The sequence below is a fragment of the Sorex fumeus genome, unplaced genomic scaffold (genome assembly GCF_029834395.1).
Source record: "Sorex fumeus unplaced genomic scaffold, SorFum_2.1 ptg000128l, whole genome shotgun sequence".
NCBI lineage: Eukaryota > Metazoa > Chordata > Mammalia > Eulipotyphla > Soricidae > Sorex > Sorex fumeus.
The window spans coordinates 56,893,496-56,920,691 of NW_026606185.1; the positions used below are offsets into that span (position 1 = coordinate 56,893,496).

Genomic DNA, 27,196 nt, shown 5'->3' on the forward strand with positions numbered 1-27,196 from the left:
GCACCTCTACATTGAAAATTTGGGGTCTATTGGCCAGAACATCCTATCACCTGGAAACCACTTAAAAATACAGAACTCCATCTTACTGGACCAGTGTCTGCATTTTAGCAAGATCCTCAGGCCACGCCCAGGCATGATTTAACATTTAAGCAGTGTCGACCAGGACAAAGAGAGAAAAACCATGGTCTCATTTAAGAAAAGGTCTGCTAAATTATTGTAATTTGGTAGAAATGCCTGGGCCCATCCATGTATTTAGTTGGCACTCATATTTGCACGATGTTAAACAGGTGAAACAGTGTTTAGATTTATTCCTGTGGTAGTGCAATCATTTTAGTTTTAAATGTGAGTGTCGGGAGGGGAGGAGCACCAGTTAACTGAAGTGTCCATGGGTCACTTGGCCATCAAGTCACACGGGGAGCACAGGACCGAAGTCTTGCCCTGCGATTTAACTTCTGGGGGTTGTGAGTTGGTGCTAGTAGGTGATCATCATGGGCCCAGTTGACTCAGAATGAGCAACAGGCCCCCCCCCCCAGTTCTATTTGCAAATGCACCTACATTTCCTTCAGTCTTAACCAACAAAACCAATTTCCTTCCTATTCATTTGGAAATATCATTTTCAGGCTACAACTAACCATATTAGGGGACCTGAATGAGTAAAATGTGGAAATAGCTAAAATAAAATTTCCTCTCATCAGTCTGTTGTCTCATTCCCTGTTGAAATAGTACCAGGATTTTCAGAGGATGTTTGAGGAAAACAGTTACTGAAAAAAAAAAAAAAAACCGCAATTAGTGGGCTAGGTGCCAAATAGTTGCCCATTTAACTTACCAATTTGGTACCAAATTTGATCTTGGCTCTCTTTCAGGGCTCCCTGAGGGATAGGGACTATTGAGGCTGGGGATGAACACTGGGTTTAACTACCAGTTACGGTCAGAGATGCTCTTTCTCAGGGCAGACCTACCTCGATAGGGGTCCTGGGGTGGGTTCAAATCGGGGGAAGTGGCAGACTGCACGGGAAGCTGCGGAACTGGAACCTGGTTTGGCACAAGCGAATGGCTGCCTCTCAGAGCCACGCCGTCTTCACGATGGGCTCCAACCTGTCAGGGTGAGAGAGGAAGCATCACGATTAGTGGGGACTGGGTGTGCCCCGTTGGTTTGTTTCTGGGGACCTGATGAAGGCAGGCCGGCCTGGGAAAAAGCAAGACTCCCAAACGCATCTCACTAGAGGGCGCTGGAGGACCGCCTATGCACCTATATAGTGCCCTGCAAAAAACACTTAACGCACAGTACGATGCCGCTGTACATTCAGTGACAAATATGGCAGAGTAGCTCAGGCAGGTAAAACGTCAAATTGTCTCCCAGGGTGCTGCGGTGGAGCGCACTGATTCGTACCCATCTGTCTTCTATCATGTCCGCCAACAGATCTGACAATTATCTTAATGCCCATATGCTTAATTGTGGGCTTCTCAATTCCCCCATTGCTATCGGAAATCCTACAGGAATTTCAATTTGGCATTCGACTTTCATTTCAGGGGATAAGATTCTCAGGCCTGCCATTTTTTTTTTTCCATAATGCCAGCTAAGCCTCTGACAGCGGAAGCTTCAGCAGTATGGGACGTAGCCCCTGCTCGGTACAAATATAATAAAATGTCACCTGGCTTTCTGAAACTGGCAGCCCATCCCAAATTAATGTTTACTGTATTTCATCAGCTGCTGAGTTCCAAATCCAAAGGGGGACTGTTTCTGCCAATGCCACCACACCGGAAAATGTACCAATAAAGGTTTTATTAAACACACCAGTAATGCCATCATTGCCATGCAAAGATGTTTGGACATTTTTCCATTTTTTTTTCACTACTCTGATCCTAGAAAGACACCATATTGTAAACAGTCTTTATGCTTCCAAGAATAAAATGATAGAGGACAGCATGATGACTTGGTCCGAAAAAAATACTGCTGAGCATTTTATTAACTACTCTTGCCTCCTCTGGGGTCCTGAGATGTTGAACTTGGGGCACTGAGACAAACATTGCTGACTTTACAGCAGAACCATTAAGCATTTGCAGACCAAGAGTTGCTGGAGTTATACAGTGGAATTTTCACTCCCAAGTAGTTTTTCCTTAGCCTATTGTTAGGTAAAGATTTACGCAGGACAATAGCATTTAACACAAAAAATATTTATACATGACTCGATAGTGCTTAGGAATCAAAACCTTATATTTTTCTAATCCGAAATGTAAACCTACAAAGCGGGCTGTTCACTCCTTTTGCTACCAAACCTAAGTTATTTCTAAAGAATGGAGAAATCAGAAGCTGAGCTGACAACAATATGGTTCACAGGACCAGAAGAAACCCGTGCTCGCAAAAGGCAGCCCGGAATAAAGCATCACCTTTATAGACTCCAACGCAATGCAGAAGAAAATAATTCCGGGGAGGACCATATAAATCATGCTAATTGTTCACATTCTAAGCAGAGATGGAACAGCAAAGAATTTAAAGACTCGTGAGCCTTGAGAAGTATAAATGAATTTTGTAGCAAAGACATCTGAGGAGTCCAGTGCTGTCTGCCACCTGTGTGTCTGAGACTCTTTCCAGAGCATTCTGAATGGAGGTTGTTTAGCCTCCATGTGAGAACCCAAGTGTCCTAAGACCCTGATTATCTCTCAAAGCAGCCCTTCCCATTCTCCCACGTGCCCGCCTCCTTGAGAGCCCTCCCACTGGCTCTAGTTTCAACTTCGTGAAGTCCCTGGAGGAAGAGTGAGCTCTATTCACACCTCTAACAATACATCATGCCACTCCAGTCTTTTGCTGTAACTGAAGCCTGTTCTCATGTGGCCAGACAATGGTCCACCCAGTTCCGGGAAGCGTTTTGCATTCTACTCTTTGCGTATCTTTTAATTTTCCTTCTGAACAAAAGAGTGATGGTTATTTTCTATTGGGGTTTTGATTTGCCCTTTTCATTAGAAGACTGAATCCATGCTCATTCTTTCAGTCGAAGATGTCAACTTCGAAGCATGAATTTTACAGGCCTTGATCAAATGGTATCTCTTTAAAACTGTCAATCAACATTAACCAAAATAATTGCCCTAATGCTGATTCATATTTATTGGTATTTATTTATTGGATTTCTTTTCCTGAAAGTTAGAACCACTGAAATCAACCTCAAATCAGATCTGAGAAAGGTAGAGATGTAAGCTTCTATTCTGCAATTATTCATTAAAAATTTCAAGCCTTTTTTGGTTGCATAACTAATGTAATTTAAGGTTCATATTTTGCTTTTCACTTCAAAACGTAAACATTTTTTTCTTCGCCTCAACTTTTAAGGTGGAGAATATAATAAAGTGAAAAAAGCATCAGTGATAGTCAACAACACGTTAGACTCTAACTGTTACGGTTTTTGTTGTTAGCTATATAACCAGGAGTTGGTTATTCCAACTCAAAATGGAAAAAAAACTGACATTAGAAATCATAGAGAATATACTACCCTATATTTCTCCTTTACAATCACAGTAAAATCTACAATAGTATTATAAATATGATTAAGAGTGGTGCTTCAATTATATTTTTGTTTAAATTTTAGGCATACATCTATCTAACCTCATCTATTTTCTATCCATCATTACATAACCAAAAAATAATTTATCAATCTTTATCTATAAAGAAGTTGGGAGAGAAAATTATACATAGTATTTTAAGGCTTCTCACATAAAAATATGTATATACATACATATATATTTTTATTCAGGTCAAATAAAAAATCTCCAGTTAATCCATATCCATGTACTAACGAGCCTGATTCTCTAGAATCAATCCCATTTTCTGTTGGTAGAACATTATTCCATTCTGAAGAATTACATTTGCTTTGCTTGTATCTGTAGCCACAGCGAGCCTGTCCTAACCATATTTACTTCTTTTTCAGAAATATTACCTTTCTTTTTGTTTGTTTGGAGGGGGTGGGTGGAAAGGGATTGGGCAGAAGCCACACTCAGCAATGCTCAGGGTTATTTCTGGATCTGCACTCAGGGATGACTTCTGGCAGGGCTGAGGGGACCATATGGAGTGCTCGGGATGGAACCTGGGCCAGATACATGCAAGGCAAGTGCCCTGCCTGATGTGCTATTTCTCTGGCCCAGAAACATTAGTTTTGGTTACATCAAAGACAAGTCAAGAAAATCAGGGTGGGAAGCAGAAACTACCAGCTAGGCATACAAGGGAGAGCAGCAAGAATTACAAAGATGAGTGGACAAATCTTTCAACTAATAATTATACAATTACAACAATGTAATTAAAAGATAAATTCTTTCCATCTACAAATTGATTCTAAGATGACAACAACTTTTAGTAAATCCAAATTTTATGAAAGTTCAATTCTGATAACCTTTCATCCAAACAAGTGTTCAAAAGCCAGCCAATGAAAACTATTTTATTGACATTGATTCTGCTCTTTTGACTCTTTAGGGCATACAGCCAACGGTGCTGGGGGTTGAATGTGAGGGTCTCAGGATAAAGAACTGTCCGTGCTCTCTCAGTACCACCAGGTCACAACAAGTAGTACTCAGTGCCCACGCACTATAAGGGATCAAATCCAGGTTTGAATGCAGATCCTGGTACTGCTCACTGAGAAATCTCTTCAGGCCCAAGAATAGTATTCTAATAGTTACATATAATATAGTTTTAGATGTATTTATACTAATAACAAATACTAGAGTTGAAGTCTAAAAATTATTCTGAACTGACTCACCAACTACTTTATTACTTTAACAAATATTTACTAATCTGGATACCCTCGTCATGGTACAAGGTGCTAGAGACTGAGGTTTAGAAGTGGTCCTGCCCTCTTCTGCCTCATGTTGACCCTTGATGGTTTTTTTTTTTTTTGCTTTTTTTTGGTCACACCCAGAAATGCTCAGGAGTTACTCCTGGCTCATACACTCAGGAATTACTCCTGGCAGTGCTTGGGGGACCATATGGGATGCCAGGGATCGAACCTGGGTCAGCCACGTGCAAGGCAAATGCCCTACCCGCTGTACTATCACTCCAGCCCCCTTGATGGTTTTTTTTACACTGATAACTTTGGTGACAATTTCCCCAGTAGGAATCAGAGAGTATTTTGAGCTTGCTCAAGTTAAAATAGATTTATCATCCAGATTTTTGTAATGAGTATGTGATACTCTGCCACTCATGGATTTTTCTAGCCTCTCTTCCACTCTCCATCTCCCCTTCAGGACCACAGCTTGGACTCTATTGCTACGGCTTGGTGTGTTCTTTCAGGCACTACACCTGCTGCTAACGCATCCTCTCATGCCCTACTCAGAATGTCAAGATCATCTGATGTCCAGTCTGCAAGTGAACCTCTCTGTGATTTGATATCACCTTTGCTGGTCCAGTGAAGCACTAAAGCAGAGGGAAAATTCTAGATCGTGTGGTCCAAATGGCTGCCTCGATCTGTTCTTTTCCCTAGGCTCCAGAAGTCATGATACTTACATGCACAATCTAAGTTAAATTGTACGTTAGGCTGATATGTGTGTGTACATCCAAATTATATAGCTCTTTTAATTCTCCTGAGCGAGTTTATCATTGATTAAATACTTTTAAAGGTACATTGCCTTTCCTAAATTTAAATACGCTTGCTTTTGAGGGAAGGAAATTGGTACAGTGTAAGTAATTCTGAGTCACAGAATAGAGATTTTAAGAGTCTGGAGCTACTTGGAAATCAGTTAAGTCAAACCCCATTTCACAAAGAAACCTGAAAATGGTTAAGTGACTTAGCAAAATTCTAGTTGGAGGACCAAAACAGATTTGGATTCAGTGAATATCTAACAATCTGAGAATACATATATATCATTGTCCAAATTATACAAATATATAAATATATTTGTATATAAATTTATACATAAATAATATATATATACATAAAAGAGGAGCAAGATAAGGGAAAAACTATATCCTGAAGCATCTTCTTTATAATTTTTACAATTGCTTATATATGCTTACATATGCAGCTATACATATACAGATGTGTGGAAATAATTTTAGTTTTATTACATGGGGATATGCCACAGTTCATTGATATAGGCCAAACAACTTCTGCCACATAAACAGATTGAGAGATATGTGACTGCAAACTAGGCGGCTATTGGTAAGGCTATCTTTATGGGTAAGGCACAGAGCATTCTGGTACCTTATCTGGATCCTCAAGCAAACAACAAACACCACAAACAAAAAAGACATCCAGTGCTTTTGCTCTCTTTGTTTCAAGGGAGTATTGTGAAAGTAATTATTCTGTTGTATTTAAGAGGCCTATTTCATGGATGGGAAAATGTATTAAATTTCATTTGGCAGTTATTCAATCCTTGTTAATGTTATCTCTAGAGATCACTGCTTCAAAACAGGCTTTCAGACCTTAGTTCCCTCTCTCTTACCATAATTCATCTAAAAGAGTGCAGAATGAGAGCTTTAGAAAATATCATTGATTTCCAAACCAAGCAATAGTGATCCAAAATCAAATAGGGCATTACAAGCATTTTGGAATGTCAAGACGAAAGTCTGCTGTTAATGGCATCTTCGTTGCAATTTTTTTTTTTTGACATAGGTGTGTCTTAGAAAGAAGAAAAACCAAAATGTAACAAAGAAAAAAACTACCAGCAACTCTTTTTTCTCTTTCTTTATTTTGCCATCAACACAAAAGAAAAGTTGATGGGCTTTTACTGTAATTAGACACCCATTGACACAGAAAACAGTTTTGGTGTCTGAACTATAATCTCCCCATGAAATATCAATTATACATGACAGTTGTAGAGTGCTAGATTTCAGTTTCAATTATCTTGCCAGATCTCTGTCATATTAGAGGAAAGCAAACTTAATTTCTCAAATGTGCAAAATACTATTTAGTCCAAAAGTGCATCTTTCAAAGAGTAGAAAGAGGACATACAGTTTTTTTGGGTCTCACATGGGGACCTGGAATTTCATAGAATGGCTGTCCTAGATGATACTGAGGAACAAAATGGAGGCACTAAAATTCTTGAAAATAAGATCTCAAAGAATCAAGTCTTTCAGGTGAAGACGATTACTGTGCGATTTTTCATGTATATATATATCATTTCCCTATTTTTCAGTTTCCTTTTCAAATTTTATTTGAACATTTAAAGTAGTTTTTACTGAAGTCTTGTCCAGACAGAATACTTCTGTTTGAATTTTTGGCTCTTAAAATATTTTACTGGGAGATAAATAACATTTATTAATATCTGTCTTGAATATACCTGCGCTTTTGATGAAAATGTGTTTCACTTATGCTTTGTCCGAAATTTAGGGTGACTCTTTATTGGAAAATTCTTGAAGTTTTAGTTAAGACTTACTGTTCAAATTATAAAATAATTTTCGAAAAGCATGAAGTATGAGCTAAATGATCCTGACCATACAATGCTGACTTGTCACGAGATCAGCTTGGGTGAAACTCTCATACCATGCACCAAAAATGGGTAAAATGAATGATTCTGTGATCCAGGCCTAGAGATGCAAATGGCTCACATCTGATTTCAGTTCGTCTTTCCCCCCACTAACCTCACAAGTTCCATCTATTAAGTCTGTTTCATTTCTCTCCTTTGACTCTCCACCATCTTCAATCCTCTACTTTATTTTCATATGTCCAAACCATAACTGGATGCAGTCCAACCAAGGTCCCTGGTGGGTGGTTAATAAAAGTCCATTCCATCCCTTCCCTGTCCTGCTAACAGAGCAGGGTGCAGGAAACGAAGGTTAATGGAGGCCCAGTAAACAGAGCCCATCTAGTATGGAGCTTCTGATAAAATTTTGTTAAACTGCTTCTTCTGTGTAGGGTGAAAACAATGAAACCCTTACTGTGTGGTTGGAGTCTGGGATCCCTGGAGTGCAAGCATTCTTGGTGTGGATGCCACGAAGAGGCTAACTTTTACATCAAGCACCACACAGTCTGCCCAGGAGGTGTGGCACTAGACATTTATCTTTAACGACCTGGCCTTTAAAAAAATGCTTTTCTTAATATCCAAGTAATATAATCTTTTTGTTTTTTATTCTGGGGCCACTCCTGAATGTGCTCAGGGCATACTCCTGGCTTTGTGCTCAGATACTAGTCCTAATCACTCCTGTGGGCTCAGGTGGGATACTGGGGATGGAACCCAGGCCAGTCGCATGCCTGACAAGTGCCTTTATCCTCTGCCTATTCTTCCCCCCCGCCCCAAGTAACACAAGTTTATCAAAAAAAAAATATTTCAAAAGAAAATGGAACATAAAGATGCTTGCTTAAAATGATGAAACATTTCTTTCCTACGACTCTTTAAATATTCACCTTCTACTAGTCTTTGCCCATCATTTGGTCCCATGGGTGTTAAAGAGCCAGCACGGCTTGCCCCTGGTTCTAGGAATCAAGTCTAAGACCGATACCTTACATTTCTGTGTCCTTCACCTCACTACCTAGGGTCCATTTCAGTCTCTCCTCTATTTTAAAAAATTCCACATTCAATCACTTATTCATGGCCCCTTGTCAACTGCTGAATCCCACATTACCAAGGCTGGGGAAAAACTCCTTATGCCACATCTGCCAGGATTGATTCCCTCTGCATGACTAACCAGTTATTTTTCTGAGTGATCTCACAGATACCCTTAGTTAGGCCCTTCCTGGATGATGATCAGAAATCTCATTACCTTATGGGATTTGGAGAAGGTTCTCCACTGACAGTTCATTATTGGGGCACTACCCATAACACACAGTCGAGAATGCTGTTTAATAGGTTACATATGGTGTATTCTTCGGTGGTTTTATTTTGTTGCGATTCAAAACAGTTTAGTTAAAATGACATTCATCCGAGTTGTTAGCATTCAAAAGGCAAGGACAGGGAATACAGGATTATGATAATGAACTGTACAATTAGGTGCACCCTAAAAAGTAAAAGATTACATAAAGGGTACGTAGCTGTGAGACTATTCTGAAGCCTGTAACCTCTCGTTGTTGCTGAATAAATATAGTATGCTTCCATCAAATGATAAAAACATTTCATTCAACAAATGCCTTCTAAATGTCTTCTATATGCAGGCACTATATTTAGACATTTGCAGAAGAAATAAAAAATAGATATGTCTAGTGCTTTACAGGCTCTTAATGGCAGATTAATATAATTAGCATAGAAAGCAAGGTAAAATAAATCTCATAATGGAGTTACGTGGTTATATAGGGCTTTAAAGAATGGGTAAAATTTTCAGTTGAGAATCTGTGCAGTACTTTAAGATGGGGGAAAGAATGAAGAGAACTTTGATATGTTGATATATGTTATCTGAATATAACTTTTAAACATTTAACATTATGGAATGTTTGATTTCAAACTAAAGTTTCTATTTCTACATCAAAAGGTGGCATTATTTATTCTATACAAGAAAATTCTATCTTATGTAAATAGTTATATGTAAGAAAAGCATCTTGGAACTGTATATTCACAAGTTTTCAAACTGACCACTACATATTTTGGACCCAAATCAGATTTTTATAAAACCTTTTGTACACAGCTTTCTACAAAGTGAACTACCTAGGGCATTTTAGACACAAATGGTACCTCACTGTTATGTGTGTATTACTGGCCCAAATGATTCACTCTTATTTAACTGCAATGAAGGCTTTCATCTCCCAGCTATACAATAATAGTTTCCATATGACCAGTGGCTTTGCTATAAATAAGATCAAAAGCAAAAGAAAGGATTTAATAATAAAAAAAAAGACATTAAGGGTAGCATTAAATCAGGGTAAAAATACCAATATCCAGCTCTTTTTTTCCCACCTTGTGAATAAAGCTCTAGAGTCCTAAGTGGCTTCCTCACTATGTCAAGAAAAGCCCTTTACAAGCAGTACGCATGTGCGAAACCCATCTGTGGTACCTGAGAATGGCACAGAATGGGCTGGGGGGAAATAGGGCACCTGTGGGGTGGGGGAAGAAGCGTCATTTCGAATCAGGCTGGAAAACAGGGAACTAAGGACCCCGTTTCCTACTGCCAAGAGGGAGAGACTGGAAAACGGACCATGACTTCTCATTCTTCTCTGCTCCACTGCACAGAGAGAGGCTTGTTGGGAAGCCAGAGTTTCTCAGAGCATCCTAACATTGCTCAATTCTAGTACATGAGTTCTGAGAAAGGAAGTTTTTTTTGGCAATGCAGAATGACTTGATATGAAGAGCCAACTTCCCAAACAAATTTTCTTCTAGTTCTCAAAAAAAAAAATTACAATGTTAATCTCTATTCCCGACTGGATAAACAGCTGCTAATAAGCTCCAGCTCCCGGGGGAGGAGGCTGTTTCCTTTCATCTTCAGACTGGTGGATATCTGACGTGCACTGCACTTTAGTGATTCCACATGTTTCTTGCTTTGCTTTCTTCCAAACTGCTCTGGTCCGGGTCTTGCCAATTCAGCTTTCTTTTTCTCCCTTTCCTTAGATTGCATCCATAAACTCAAGAGGACACACTGGGTTATGGAACTATTTATTGGAAATTGTGGTTCTTCTACTGTGGGTGTATTGAAAGAGGAAATTCAGGCACTTACAATATCTAAAGAAGTTCAAGTCCGAGACCTTTGTATTGGGCCCCCCCTGAGGAAAATGCCCAGTTTGGTTTCTTTTCTACTGAGCAAATTATTCACTTGGGGCTGCATATTCAAAGATACTCCATTTCTAATAGCCTTGCTAATGTGATGACTTATTTCTGTTTGTATCCTGAATAAAGGCGCAACCTCGAACTCTTTTTCCTGTAACAGGAAGTACCCAGTAGAAGATTATGGGCCAGCGGCCCCCAGAGTCTTTCTCACTTGCTTCTGAGCACCTGCTTTACTGGTGACCTCAGTTCTACACCTCAAGATTCAGACATTGCGCAAAACAGCTTTTTAAACAGAAAGCAGCTGTTTCCCATCTAGACTATGGGGGGAAAATTTTAGGCAGCTTACAGAAACATTACCCAGAGACTACCATTCTCCAATAACTTTCACACACTTTCAGATCCAAACGAGACCCCTCCATGAGCAGAAGTCAGGGAGAGGGCCAATGTGAAATTAAAATGTGGAAACCCAATACTGTGGCCTGGGACGGTATGTCCAATTAGCTGCTTTTTAAAAATGTGATTATTGTATCAGGGCAATACTTCCCAAAAGATATCATTTAGCTAATACTGGGCAGATCTTTTGGTCAAACTCAACTTTGTAGTTGTAAGAAGATTTATATATCTAGAAAAAGCTATATACACAGAAAGCTATTATACACAACTCTGAAAGTCAACCAATTAGGTAGAATCCTCACTTTTCAGAAATCTGATGTGGAAGTTTATTTTTCTCCCGGGGTATATATTCCTAAGGCTACTTTACCTAAACCCTCTCGTTATTTTGAAGCCATTTTACACCCGCGTTTGAAGGAAAGAAGGTCCTTTTGATTTAAAAATTCATAGTCACAAGGAACGTTAAAGTGACACAATGGCCACAGATTTTGAAAAAAAGAATTGAAAATGGCCAAAGTCTAATCTTGGCTTTTAAACAGTGCCAAGTCGCTCCAGTATTTTCTGTTTTGGTATGAATGACATAACTGAATTACTTCATGAGCTGCTACTTTAATTCCTAAGGGTGGAAAATTCCATGAGTTAATTTAATTTGGATGTAAAAAATATACATGCAAACTCGTTCTTCCTGTGGACTCCGCTGTGAAATACTTGGCCAATTGTTGGCGTGGCTGCAGCGTGTGTAAGGAGGGGCTTGCACCCCAACACAGCTCTGGCTGGCACGCTGCAAAGGCCACATCATCAGGCAATTTCCTTACTCCCATTTGGGCACACAGTCCCTTTATTCTAGCTGGTCTTCCCTGCTCAACTCCAATACAGACTATGCAAGCCTGATGACATCTTCTGCAGGAAGCTTTTCCTAGCTAGGCCCCAAGGCTGGACAAAGTTTCGTCCATTTCTGCACTGCTAATTAGGTCACTTAATAACTCTACTGTGCATTACAGTTAGTCACCTATCTAAGTTACGACAAGAGTCAAAGGCCCATCTGAACGGAGACTCTTGCGTGTTTCCACAGTTGCCCTGCCCACATCATGCCATGCACAGCAGACAAAGAATGAGTGAACATCTGGGCATTTCTAATATCTGCAATGCAATTGTCTCATCCCAAGAAAAACCTGCTTATGTGAGAAAACAAGGATAAAGAGCATACTTTTAATTGTGCCTTTTCTAAATTATGGCCAGTCTGAGTCTTTGTCCTCAGTAAGTATTCACCAAGAAAGAATGTCATATGCATTTAAAACAATCTATCTGGGGCTGTAGAGATGGAACAAAGGATCATCGCTTTGTATACAAGAGGCCTGGGTTTGATCGCCAGCACTGTATGATTCTCTGGTTAAGTACTCCGAGCAACATTAAAGACTAGCCTCCAAGTACCACCAGGTGTGGCCTCAGAACACACAAAAATAGATGGTCCATCTGCTTTTCTTTTCTCTTTATTCAAGGAGAAAGCAAAGTGAAAATACTACATATAAAGTTATAGATTCTGTTTTAAATACATTTTTCATTTAGAAATTGGAAAGACACAAGTTTATTCATGCATTCAAATTCATCACACTTGTATACTAAAGACATATTTTAGGGCAAAAGTAGGAAAACAAGGCTTTTAATCCTGGAAGCATGGCAATAGTCACCCAAGAATAGCTAAGATAAGTACCAGGAGGTTTACTCCATGGCTTGGAGGCCAGCCGCACACGCTAGGGGAAAAGGCAGCTTAGATAGAAAAGGGAGCACCAAATAAAGGGTGTTGGGAGGATCCTCCCAGGATGGGAGATGCATACTGAAAGTAGACTATAGACTGAACATGTTTGCCACTCAATGCCTTTTTTGCAAACCACAGCACCCAAAAGGAGAGAGAGAACAAAAGGGAATGCCCGGCCACAGAGGTAGAGTGGGATGGGGAGGATGGGGGGTGGGAATGATACTGGGATCAGTGGTGGTGGAGAATGGGCATTGGTGGAGTGATGGATCATTGTATAACTGAAACCTAAGCACAAAAATTTATAAGTCTACAACTGTACCTCATGGTGTTTCACTAATAATAATAATAATAAAAAAGAGTCTTTTGGTTTAGCGAGAACAATATAGATCGACTCTCTTACTTCTAGGGCAGTGTCTGAGTTTGATTTAAATGAAGGAAAAAAGAAGAGAACATATCTAATTTGGCAATGAGATAGCCATTTAGACCTAGTTGCTTGTTTTAGAGCTTGTTAATGGTATTAACTGCTATGGATGTAATAAAAAAAGTCTTGACTTTTGTTGACATAAATGCAAAAATACCAATTGTACACTCAAAGATTCGAAGGTGTTCAAATGAATCCAAGTTTATGAGAGTAACTAAAAGTCAGCCTGAGCTGGACAAATTCTGCATATTCTCACTTGGATGTATAATCTACAAAATCTGAACTCCAAGGAGAAAGAGAGTAGAATGGTAGCTTGGCAGGGACAGTGGATAAGGAAGATATTGACCCAAAATGGGCAAAGTCCTCTAGCTGTTAAGATATATAACGTGATCTATATGTAGTATAAGAACACAAATTAAGAATTATGTATGTAGTCATCAAGTGAGTGGATGGGGGTTGTTACTAACCTTACTGTGAGGAACATTTTACAACCCTGGGTCTACTCCTTAGAAATGGAAGTTGCCAAGAACATCTCAATGAAGCCAGAAATTATCAACTCATCTGTCTGTCTGTCTGTCTGTCTGTCTCTCTATGTTTTTGCCACACACTGTGGTGCTCAGGGCTTTTTCCTGGCTCTGTTCTCAGGGGTCACTACTGGTGGGGCTCAGAGGACCATGTGGAATATTGGGTATGGAACCTGTGTGGTCCACATGTGCAAGGCAAGTGTTCTCCCCACTGTACTACCTCTTTAGCTGTAAGCCAGAAATACTTTTCTTTTCTGCTTTTTGGGTCACACCCAGTGATGCACAGTGGCTACTCCTCACTCTGCATTCAGGAATTACCCCTGGCAGTGCTCAGGGGGACCATATGGGATGCTGGGAATTGAAGCCATGTCGGCCGTGTGCAAGGCAAAAGCCCTACCCGCTGTGCTATTGCTCCAGCCCCAAGCCAGAAATACTTTTAAACAAAGAGGACATCTTCAAGTACTTTTCCCTCTCAATCCTTTCTTCCTTATTAACTTTTCTTCAATCATGATACTAATATACAGAAAAGCTTTCATTTGAAGCTGTTAATTTCTTGAGAAGCCTTTATAGTTGTAGAGATTAGGAGAGATGGGGGAAATAGACGAGCTAGGCAAATATCTTAATCAAAGAAAAAAACCAATATAGTAGTGACAGAAAGATGATGCCAGTGACTAAGATCTTGGGTGAAATTCTATTAATAGGCTATTTAAAAGACAGTTTCAAAGCGCTCTGAAACCCAAGCAATGACCTCTCAAACTCAGCCTGGACAAACCTTGTTCATGAGAATGCTGCATGCCTGATGTCCATGACGTTACGGAAAATATGAGAAAAGGCAAGAGAGTAAAATTAGGTCGACATAACTGGATGAAATATTAACCCCGAAGAGCAGGGAGACTACCTAAGTGTAGAGAGAATATCTCTATTATTGAGGCTCCGGCCTTCGGCTCTCTCTCTCCCCTGATCACAATTCTTTTCATGGCTTGATGTAGGCATTCATGGCACCCATCAAACTTGCCAACAACAGCACAAGAGTGGCCGAATGAAGACCTTGAACAGACCTTTCGACAGGAGGCAGCAGTATAGAATTTAAAGGAGGATGCCTGAGAGAATTGTGCTTCTGGATCTCAACTGATAGAAATTTAATATGTCAGTAGGATAATGAACCACTCAAAGCTAGATAATAAGGTCTTGTTAGGAAGCCTGTAATGAAGATCCAAAGTACTGAAGATCCAATGTGCTGGGTTTGGAGACAGATCCAGCCACATTCTATTTGATGATTTTTTTTTTTTTTTGCTTTTTGGGTCACACTCAGCGACGCTCAGGGGATACTCCTGGCTCTGCATTCAGGAATTACTCCTGGCAGTGCTTGGGGGGACCATATGGGATGCTGGGTATAGAACTTGGGTTGGCATGTGCAAGGCAAACGCTCTAGTTCCTGTGCTATCACTCCAGTCCCTTCTTGATGATTCTTTAAGTGATGTGTTTGCTTTGAGATTCTATGCACTACGTGATCCTTGAGAGGAAAAACCATCTTTTATAAACCAAGGAAAGAAAACAGGCAAGTCAGAATAACACCTTGTAGGCAAGCACGGTAGCACTGTACTCCCTTTGTTCATTGATTCGCTAGAGTGGGCACCAGTAACGTCTCCATTGTGAGACTTGTTGTTACTGTTTTTGACATATTGAATACGCCATGGGGAGCTTGCCAGGCTCTGCCGTGCAAGCGGGATACTCTCAGTAGCTTGCTGGGCTCTCCGAGAGGGATGGAGGAGTTGAACCTGGGTCAGCAGCATGCAAAGCAAACGCCCTACCCACTGTGCTATTGCTCTGCCCCTTATAGGCAAGAAGATATAAAAATCTAGAGTAGAGAAAAAAAATCTCTGAATTTTTGGCTTAAAATAACTGAAATTTCTCAGATAATAAATGTTTGTACTAAATTTTCTAACATTTGGTGGGAATGGGATGTTGTGATCACTTTGTGTCTCCTTTGAAGATGGAGGCACAAAGAATAAGAATTTACCATGATATTTGGATAGTGATGACCCCTTAATATGGCAAGAAATTCTTAGAAGTGAGATAGGGGCCGAATTATATGTGCAAACTTCAGGGAATCAAAATCTTTGTAAACCCAAAAGGGACACAAAAGATGATGAAAACTCTAAGGACCGAACTTTGCTGAAGAAATCCACATAGAAACAGAATTTCCTGCACCGTGATTATACACCAATAAATGCTACCCAAAATATCTTATCAGAGTCCATTACCCTCTCTTGTTGCCAAGTATCATTGGCAAAGTTAAACCGAAACTTTTGCAGAGAGCAAAGGGGCCGCTGAAGAGTTTTCTTGGGTTTCATTAGTTAGCAGAACAGAGTACCAGAACAGTGAGTAATATCAGCTATGGTTCTGAAATTGCTAAGGTATTAGTTTGGAGGGGGGTTTGCAAACTCAGTGCAGCATTTAATACAAAGAGTGTAGGGCTCATAGGCTGGCTTGCCTAGTTTCTAATGCTAGTTTAGTCACTAACAAATATCCATGTATGGCTATTTCACCTTTCTGGACCTCAGTATTCATCAGCAAAATAAGGATCATGGGTTAAATGAGTTCTAGAGAATTTTTAGAATTGTAACTTTCTATGGTCCTGACTCATAAAACGACAGAAACAAAGCTATTTAAGGTATTAATTTTAAAAAGGGTCCCAGATGGTAAAAATATCTCAGAAGTTTAATGTGAGTTAAATAAAAAGGGTGCTTCTTTATCTAATAAGTATCTTCTGATTTAAAAAAAAATTAAAGTAAATGTAAAATGCCGCCTAACAGGGAATAAACTAATATTGGACTGTGATTTCGGTTTTTAAGATGTGTGTGTATCCCTCCTGGAGGTTCTAGATTGGGGAGGAAAGTGGGTTTGGGAAGTCTCCTCTACCCCTAAGTCCTGGGTGGGGGGGGTGACATGACTTCCTAGAAGTCACCATCACTTATTCTGTACCAGGCAAGAACATGGTCCTTCACTCCTAGGGAACAGGACTGCCTTTCTGCTTGGTCATGGGTCCCCCTACACAGTGGCAACAATGTTTATTTAATATATGTCCTTTGCTACTAGACTGTGAGTCTCTGAGAACAGAAACCAGGTCACAGCACAGACCTTGGCATTTGGTAACCATGTAAAAAACATGAAATGAATAATGGAATTTTAACCAAAATGTGACCTAAGGATGACAATAACATTATATATCAACTGAAAATTTTTCTCTGATTCTACCGACAGTAATCAGGAACACATACAGAGTCACACAAGATGTGGGGTGCGCTTTGTTCATATTTCAACGAGATTAGGTCATCTGAAAGGGCTCATCTGTGGATTGGAATGCTAAATGAATAACAAAATTGTATTTGGAAAATTGACATTTTAATAATTCATTAAAAATCTAATGATTTACTACTGGGGTTGACCACAGAGATTTCTAAGGCAGAGTGGATCTGTCTCAGTAATGGTTTCTAACTGGGCCAGTGACAGATCCAGTTATTTCCTTATCCCCTCTCATTCAGAGACGTCTGCTTTGATGCGGTTAGAAAACTGGTTTATGGTAAGAAAAGCAACAATAATTAAAAGTTCATTCCTTTAAGAACTCTTGTAAGAAACTGTCATTATCATAGGATGATCTCACTTGTTTATGGGATATAAAGAAACATCACTGTATCACTGTCATCCTGTTGTTCATTGATTTCCTCGAGCAGGCACCAGTAATGTCTCCTTTGTCCTAGTCCTGAGATTTTAGAAGGTGCCACATTCGAGGCTCTTTCAGAGTCAGAAGAATAAGACCCATCATTGTTACTGGTTTTTGGCATACTAAATACGCCACAGGGATTTTGTCAGATTCTGCCGTGTGGGCAGGATACTTTCAGTAGCCTGCCAGGTTCTTCAGAGTAAAGAAACATAGTAGGGAAATAACTGGCGCCCATAGAACACTGAAATAAAGGGCCTGAATAGGAAATTTGCCACCATGGAGGCGGGAGACCAGGTCAGGGAAGGGATACTATGACAATGATAGAGGAGAGTGGTCACTCAGGGCAAGGAGACTGGGTTCTGAGAGGAGGTAAAGTAAAGGCATGATACACTCTCAGTGACAGTATTGTCAACCACAGTGCCTACATGGGAAAAAAAGAGCCTGCCAAAGAAGCAAGCTGGGAGAACTGGGGGTGGGAGGGTATCTGAACACTGTACCTCTGAAATTCAATCATAAATAACTTTGTAACTTTATAATTAGTGATGATTTAGTCAAGAGATTTAAAGAAAGAAAGAAAAGGTCATATCCTGTATCACTTAGCACAGACCTCTCAAAGGTGCTTAGACAGTGCACTTCCTAACCTAGCATGCTATCTACAACACTGAAACTATTCTTTACCTCTACACGAGGGTAGTGAGTTGTTCTGGGAACTTGGCCATGAAATGCCTGGAAATTTCTTTCATCAACCAACATTTATTAAGATTTGAAAATCACAAGCTTTTACTATCTAAAATTAGTTCTTAAAAGGTGTACTTACATATAATCTCTTGGGAGTCTTCAGAGTAATAAAAAGGAACAAGGAATTTGAAGTCAATGAGCTGGCGTCTAAATCTAGTTCTATGACCTGATACTACTTGAACTTCTAGGGCTCACTTACCCAAACTTTTATCTATCTATTTAAGCGAATTTTATTATTATTATTATTATTATTATTTGCTCGGGCAATAACACAGCAGGTAGGGCGTCTGCCTTGCACGCAGCCAACATGGCCGACCCGAGTTCGATTCCTCTGCCCCTCTCGGAGAGCCCGGCAAGCTACCGAGAGTATTCGATATGCCAGACACAGTAACAACAAAGTCTCCAATGGAGACGTTACTGGGCCCGCTCAAGCAAATCGATGATCAACGGGAGGGCCTTTTATTATTATTAATCCTTAACGTATTTGATATGCCAAACATAGTAACAAGTCTCACAATGGAGACGTTACTGGGCCCACTCGAGCAAATAGATCAACAGTGCTACAGTGCTATTATGGCTTTGAAGCCACACGTTGAGATGCTCTGGGTTAACACCTAGATCTGCACTCAAAAATTATTCCTGGTGGTGCTCTGGGGATCCTCTGGCATGCCAGGGATTGAACCCCGGGTGCTGCATGCTAGGCAAGAGCTCTGCCCGCTATACTATTGCTTCAGCCGCATTTATTTAATCAAACTTTAAATGGCCACCATGATCATCCTCCATGGGTTCTTGTGAAAACTACTTGAGCATATGAAGCATGGAGCAATGGGGTTGGCAAGTGGTCAGGTATTCAGAAAAGTTTCCTGTCTTTCATTTGACTGATAATTTACATACTGGGATGGAAATAAAATATTATGTGTGGTACTCAAGGGATCTGCAAGATAGCTGGAAAGGTAAAAGTAAAACCTGTAAAAGATATATAGCACTGCGTAACTGAATAAAGTAAGTATATCTAGTTCATAGAATAAAGTTTAATGCTATGTGACTAGAAAACAAAGTGGAAAGAGCAAAATATCGCTTTTTGGAGGAGACAGATACTGAATCAGGGGAATCTTCTGAGAATTGGTGGACATGAGATGGTTAAACCAACAGACGGAATAAAAAAGTAGTGCCCAATGAGAATAAGATGGGCAAATTATGGAACAGTGTACAAAGTGGTCTTGCTGGGAAAGGCTTTGCATATTGAAATACAAAATTCCAGTCTTTCAGGTTCGATAAGCTGTGCTAAGACAACAGAAAGCCAATGAAGAATTTTGAATAGGAAAGAGTGTGGCCAAATATTTTCTACCTAAAAGACGCAAGTACGCAACATTCACTCTAGTGTTATGAGCCATGAGGCTGTGAATAAAAAATCTCTTTCATTATACGAGTACTTAGTAAATCACCAAAGACCTACTTCAGAACTCCAAGGAAAACATTTTATGAATCAAAAGCTAAGTACAATATGTTAGCAATTAAATGAGATAACATAATAGCTGAGGCAGAACCATGGTTTTCCACACCACAATTTCAAGCTGCTGCAGGAAGAAATGCTTCTATCATCTTTCAAGTTATCAAGCCACTTTGTTTCGGTTTTTTTTGGAACGCAGGGAGAAAGGAAATAAGAAGGATACGAGGTCAAGATGATGCAAGGTGTCTATTCTTTAATCAGATGGAACCATTAAGGCTTATAAAGAGATTTGCACAAAACAGAACCAGCCCCTGAGATGGGTCTTCAGTTACTGAGACCCGATTCTGGTTCAAATGAACAACAAATGAAGGTGTGCATTTGGGAAAGAAACTCCCATCCCAGCTCTCTCTCCGAAGTTTCCGGTGTATACCTCCCACTGCTACTTTATTTACTGCAGCTGGCCGAAGTTTTATAGCCTGTTTCATGTATTAAAATTCAAATGTGGAAAACATTACCAGTATCCTCCTTGAATTTTTTTTTTAATTCTTGGGGGGAAAGAGGGGGGGAGAGTTTTTTTTCTTCCCCTTCAACTTCCTTTTTATTGTGGAATGTATCAAATGGTCAAAGGCTAACTTCAGACTGACTAAATTCAAAAACTATTTCCTTTGTTCTGCTGTTTTTGTTTGAAAATTCATACCAGTTTGCATAAAGAAAGAGATGACAATTTGCTCTCCTTCCAGACACATTTGGGGGTTCCAACTGAGCAGCAGTGTGGACCCCTGGAATAGTCCCAGAAGCAAAACCAGAAGAACTCTTGTGCTTTAAAGGGCACACCCTGTGCCCGTGGAGTCAGCCTCCATTCAGATGCTCCAAGGTGTCTATTCTTTAATCAAAAGGAACTATTAAGGCTTATAAGGAGATATGCATGGAACAGAACCAGTCCTGAGATGGGACTTCAGTGATAACAACCCCATTCTGATCGGGCTCTGCACTCATCTCTGACTGCATTAGGAATGTCTTCTAGGAGTATGCAGGAGCCTCTGACAAGCAAAATTAGCTTTACTGATCCTGTGCAGTTCTTCAGAATCAAATCAAAGGTCTTCCTGAGCAATGCTGGGCAGTTAGTTCTTTTTCTCATGTCCCGGTTCCATCCCCTCCCTTGTTCCTCTACCTGGACCAGTACAACTTTGCATCTCCAGAGCTGATTCCAGTCTCTCCCTCCTAGAGCATCTTTGAATTCGACTCCAAAAGGAGGCAATTCAAAGGTCAAACAGTTCCCCGAAAATCTATGTACAGTTTATTATTTTAAAGAGCCACTTAACTTACATCTGGTATTTAAGAGCAAACTTTACATATTTATGGAAAAAAAAACTGTCTCTGAAGCAATGCCCTGGGTGCATGTTACATCCGTTTAACATATGCAAAATGAACCCAGCTACAGAAATTAAACTATTTTTCTCTTGATTGAGAGCAGATATACAGAAATGGTTATAAGTCACAGATCTGGCTTTTAATAAAGCCAGATTTCTTAATTAAAAGCAGTATTGTTTAAACATTGCAGCTTAAAAAAAAGCTGTGCAAACTAAAATCCATATTATATGCATCCCAAGTGTATTTAATACATTACCTGAGGCCAAGCTAAATTAAAATCTAGATTTTCCTTTTGTAAACTCTTAGCAACTGCCATGAATCGAAAAACAGTTTTTGCTCAGTGATAAATTTTTAGGGTAGAGGTCAAGGAAAAGAAAAAAAAAAGAAAAGATTTAGCTTTGGCATTCAAAAATATCTTTCCACATTTTAGAAGTGAGTTCATTGCTTCTATTTATAAACTAGTATTTCTGGTTTCAAATTGGTTGCAGGTTTCAGTAATACACCGCACTCAGGATGGTTCTCACTCAGGATGGTTCTTGTAATCTAAGTCCTTTACTATGAAATTTCAAAGCAGGGTAATGATACTTTTAAGCAAGAACTTTACAGGTCTCAGACTAACACTTCCTTTGCATTCTTCTTTTTGGAATCATCTTTGAACAAGAGCTACTGTAGTGTTAACAAAAAAATTGAACTCTATCCAAAGTAACTGATACCTAAAATAATACCTAATACCTATAAAATGAAATACTTGGGTTATTTGTTGATCAGGCAGAAGTTTGCAACACAGAGACTCACTATTGCTCGTGATTAATAAATCAATTACTAGTGATTCCTAGTTAAGTTATATACTCATTTGATCACCTTACTAATTATCATCATTTGAAATCTTTTGTTGAGGAGGTTCTTCAGTTCTTGTAATCATTAAAAACAGACATGAGTTTACAACTCCTTTCTGAAAGTGGTTGGAAAAACTGATACTCTAATTGCAAAGAACAAAACTATTTGAATATTATTTAAAGACTTATGCATAAGGTAAGTAAACTAAGTTACACTGTCTCACATCATGTTTTTATACAGGCAAATATACCATGTACTTATATTTTTCACACTCAAAATAAAGACTGGATTCTAAGCGAAAAATATTTTTAACCTAGTCATATCTGAAATATTGGCATTGTAGCATTAAGTACAGTTGAGTCCTTTAGCCAAAGACACCTAGAACACACAACCTAACAACTCACTCCTAGAATTATACATAAGTAAAATAAAATTTTTCCACACCAAAAATTATACATGAATGCTCATAGAAGTATTATTTACAATAACTAGAATAAAAACAATCCAAACATCCATTGCCTGATGAATGGATAAATACTACATATGCACGTACAATGGCATACTGGTTGGCATTAAAAATGAATGACTTGTTGATATACAACAAAACACATAGAGACCATGAAAACATATGCAAAGTGAAACATATCATTCAGAAATAAACCACTGAACACTGTATGATTCCATTTATAGGAAATATCTAGAAAAGGTAAATCTTTAGACAGAAAATGTAGATTAGCAATTCCCAGGGTTCTTGGGGCGAGGAAGGAAGAATGGAAAAAGACTGCTGATGGCTATAGGAATGCTGCAGAGGGTGAAATGTTTGAAAATTAGACTGTGACGATGATTATACAAGTCTGTGAAAATACTAAAATGCATTGAATTGCACGTTTGAAGTGGGTGAATTGTATGTTATGCATGGATGAATGATATATCAACGAAACTGTTTAAACAAGAAAAAAAACACCAATAATATTTATACTTGAAATACTAATAACTCTGGAGTCTATAAATCTTATCACTTACCATGAGTGAATGTCTGTTGGCGGAAAGAAGACCGGTTCCATACCCTGAGCCCAGACCACCCATTGCTCCATTATGAGAAGGTCCAATGATTCCATGCATGTCCCCATGGCCACCAGGCATAGCTGTGGATGGGCCCACTGCATGATTCCGAAGAACGTGAATAGCATCATCCAGTCTTTCTAAGCGATCTTCAATTCGGCTTTGCTGGGTTTTGATAAGTAAGTAAAGTGAAATTTGATTTAGTTTGAAAAGTGTAGACTATGTAAGTAAAACTCAAGTTGACACAAATCATATTTGGGTTTCTGAATACCTATTTTCAATAGTTTATTTCCTTAAAATTGTAACACTAATAAATAGTGCCCTTCCCAGAAAACTGGTGGTGAAAGGTGTTAATGTTATAGAATATAATTTTTCACAAGTAAAACAAACTTAGTAATTATTCCAGCACATTGAAATACACAGATGGATATTATATTGCATCAGTCTGAAGAGAATTTAGATTTACTTTAAATATTTTATGTTAACAATGAAAAGATGACCTATTTATTATTTCTCATTTATTTTCTTGAAGGCATATTTCCTTCAGTTATGTGGCATATGATACATAAGGAAGAAGCAAGTTAAGGACAGGTAAATGCATATAGATGTCGATTTCTTATTATGTGTTACAAATTTTAATCCATGTTCTTCCATTTCTGTTATAACAAAGTTTTTCTTTTTTGTGTGGACATGTGTGTGCACACATGTGTGTAGAAAGGAGTGGGAATTATACAGAAAAGTTACAGGGCTATTGGTACAGAGCACCCAATCTGAAATCTAACCCTGGTACTACATGGTACTACATTGTTCTCTGAGCTCAGGCCTGTAAGTCGGCTGAGTATGGCCCTGAACATCCCTGAGTACTCCAAGGTGTCCTGGTTAAATTCCAGTACTGCAAAGCCTGAGTAACATAAATAGCATCCTTAGGCTCTTGCAGTGAACTGCAAGTCCTATTGCCCAAGAATCCCTAGTGGGGACCCTGGTCCTTTTGAAGACAACCTGGGAGACATCCCTCACAACACTCTCTCTCTTACACACACAAACACACACAAAAACACAAATTTTAAAAAATTTTGTCAACAAAAGTAGAATGAAATTTCAATCAAGGAATCAAAATGATCTGAATTAATTGTTCAGTGGAGTTCTGATTTCAAAATCCCCCCCAGCATAGAATCAACTATCTTATAAAATCAAATTGCACAAATAAAAACTTGCTGACCCCTCCCCATTCCATCCTAGCATTAGGATTCCAGTTTTCTGCAACCAGACAAAGCATGAGATTTTTTGGTAAGAGAAAGTGGCAGATGTACTTTTTTTTTCCAATAATGGTATCAAAGAAGCAAATATTTTTGATGGTTTGGGGGCCACACCTAGTGATTCCTCACTCTGCACTCCTTTTGGCGCTTGGAGGGGCATATGGGATGCTGGGGATTGAACCTGGGTCAGCTGTGTGCAAAGCAAGTACCCTAGTGGCTGTACCACTGCTCTGGCCCCAGAAGCAAACTATAAACTGTATTATAGGATTCTCATTCTACATGTGTAAAGCAAATAAGCAATACATTATTACTCCTTCCATACTGATGTTCAAATAAGACTCAAAGAAATTAAATGAACTAATGACTCAGTGTGTCACTATGGGGAAATAGTAAAATTGAGGTTGGAATCTTGGTCTTTTGACTTTAAACCTGGTGCTTCTCTCTACTAAATCATGCTCCAGTTCACCAGTTATTCTATAGGATATAGACTGATTTGGTGGGCTGTGGTGTTAAAGGGTCTCCCTCAGACTTCTAGCTCTGAGTCTCATGAGACCTTGAAAAGGTTATGAATTTCTTCAAGTTTACAGCTTCTTAATTTATAAAAGAAAACAACTAGAAATGATTATATATGCCCAAATGTTTACAGAAGTATGAAAATAAATAATGCATGTGCCTATCATCATTTCCAAATCAGAACTTTCTAGTAGACGAAGGCAATTTCTTCTTGAGAAACCTTTCTTGAGTCATTGAGTATTGGAAGAAAACTGAAGCTCCCATTCACAACTATAAACCAAGTCATCACAGTTCTAGCTCTGGATAAAACCCAGTTTTGAGAGGCGAAGTCCAGAGAAGACGAAGAGAGGAAGTAACACTTCATACACTACATGTGTGGGGGCCATTTGAATGGGCTGTAGAATAACCAGACTAGCTAGGTAGGGGGGGTCTCCTCTCACACAGGAGTGGCTTCATGTGCTGAAATGCACCTCTGTCTTTTCACTTTTAGGCTTTTCTTAATTGAAATGCAAAGCTAAAAGGGGGAAAAAGGAAACCCTGAATTTCTGGCAAAGTTAATTTTATGACATAGTTAAATCTATGACTTCTTCCACTCCTCACCACAAAAGAGAGAGGAAGAAAGGGGTAGTCCCAGAGACAGTCCCTGCCGCTGCTTCTCCTCCCCTGATTCAAGTACAACCACCTCGTGGAAAGTCTTACTTCCTGAACACTCTCAACCCCATCCACTGCCAGTGAGAAAAGACTACATAGAGTATCAGACAGGAGAATATTTAGAAGAATAATAATTATACTCATGAACATTTTCAGCTATTTCTTATTGGAAGACCAGATATTTCTTTATTTTTTGGGGGGTTGGTCATACCCAGTGATGCTCACGGGTTACTCCTGGCATTCAGAATCACTCCTGGTGGTACTTGGGTCGGGACCATATGGGATGCTGGGGATCGAACCTGGGTCAATCATATGCAAGGCAAATGGCCTACCCACTATACTATTGCTCCAACCCCCCATTTTTAAATATTAGTAGATTTCTAAGAGAATGAAAACAAATGAGTATACAAATAAACAAGTTTCTTGAGGCAGAGGTCAAAGGGAAATTAAAAATCTTGTTATTCTGGAAAATAAAGCAGAGGTATTAGGAATGTTCAAATGTTTATGATGTAGGCTGGCCGGAATTCCAGCACCTCTAGTTGGGACGGTTACTTCATCATCGACAGGAATCTCTCCCTACGATGGGTAGGTGGCCACATCCCTTCAAAATTTCGAATCCCTTGTCTGGCCCTACATATTTAAAGCCCCGGGGTATTGCAGTAGTGTCATCTGTATTACAATCTTGAAACAGGAGCACGCATAGTCTAGTTACTCTGGCTCTAACCAAACCTGTGTGCCAAATGCCAGCTGGAAAGGTACTATTATTGGAAATAATTTTAGAAAGTGAAATAAAAACAGAAGTGAAATCTGGTCTGAAAATGGCTAAGTAGACATTAGCAGGTGATACTTACCAAAGAGTGTAAAGGTCCTTCATAATTGGGAGATGATGAGGCCTGTCCTCCGTTTCTAGACCATACAGCTGTGCCTGCTGACAGAAGATGGCAGGCATAGTGAGTTCTACATACTCTTAAAAAAAAACACCTCACCGATATTTTACATAACTCATTTAGAAACATCAGTTCATTAAGACAATAAAGCTTGAGATAGATATTGTCTGTCCTCCCGTTGTTCATCGATTTGCTTGAGCGGGCCCAGTAACGTCTCCATTGTGAGATTTCTTGTTACTGTGTTTGGTATATTGAATACTCTCGGTAGCTTGCCAGGCTCTCTGAGAGGGGCGGAGGAATCGAACCTGGCTTGGCCAGGCTGGCTGCGCGCAAGGCAGACGCCCTACCGCTGTGCTATGGACATGTAAACTTCCCATAGAAGAATTTGGGGGCAAGGAAAACATTTCAAATGCAAAATGTATAGACTCTATATAGGCTCAGAATTTTTTTCAGACTAAGGCAAAATTTAATGAATTCTGAGTTTTGAGTAGTTATTATAATCCACTAAAGATAATGAAATATACCTGCTATAATCAATACTGTATGTCGAACCGATCCTCTCAAAAAACCACTTTGAAATTTAAAGAAACACACACCCTTTGGGAAATCTAAAGAAGAAAAAAACTGAGCATCTATGCTCTTATGGGGATCTCACACCCCTACACTGTCAGCCCTGTAAAATTCCAGGCTGCCTCTCATTTCTGGGTGCGCACTGTATGGGTTTTCTGGTCAACAAAAATAACATACTCTGTTAATTACTTTTCTGGGACAGAATCTGGACAGAGCCGTGAGTGTGACAGTAGCGATCTATCTCCAGATTTATGTCTTCAGCAAATCCTTTCCTCTTCGCATGCATCTGGCCCTCGGAAGTGAAGTGTTGGGCCCCCAAGTGGCCTGGTGGCTGTGTGTTCCACTGTAAGCATGCCACTCGGCTGGAGGTACGTCTAGCGTTCGGGAATGATCTGTGTCTCCTACCTGTCTCTTCCCATCACGCAGCTAGGAGCGGAGGCC

At 39.5% G+C, this 27,196-nt stretch overlaps 1 protein-coding gene across 11 annotated transcripts in view; it reads right to left on the minus strand.

Annotated features, from left to right (window-relative positions):
* Nucleotides 1–27,196, minus strand: part of TCF4 (transcription factor 4) — a 377,861-nt gene that overhangs the window by 8,461 nt on the left and 342,204 nt on the right. For all 11 annotated transcript variants that reach the window (XM_056138179.1, XM_056138183.1, XM_056138182.1 and 8 more), the window contains 3 exons: nt 26,150–26,226; nt 22,840–23,043; nt 960–1,095 (listed from right to left, as the gene is read on the minus strand). In XM_056138179.1, coding sequence (XP_055994154.1) covers nt 960–1,095; nt 22,840–23,043; nt 26,150–26,226 — 417 coding nt within the window. The remainder of the gene's footprint in view (nt 1–959; nt 1,096–22,839; nt 23,044–26,149; nt 26,227–27,196) is intronic.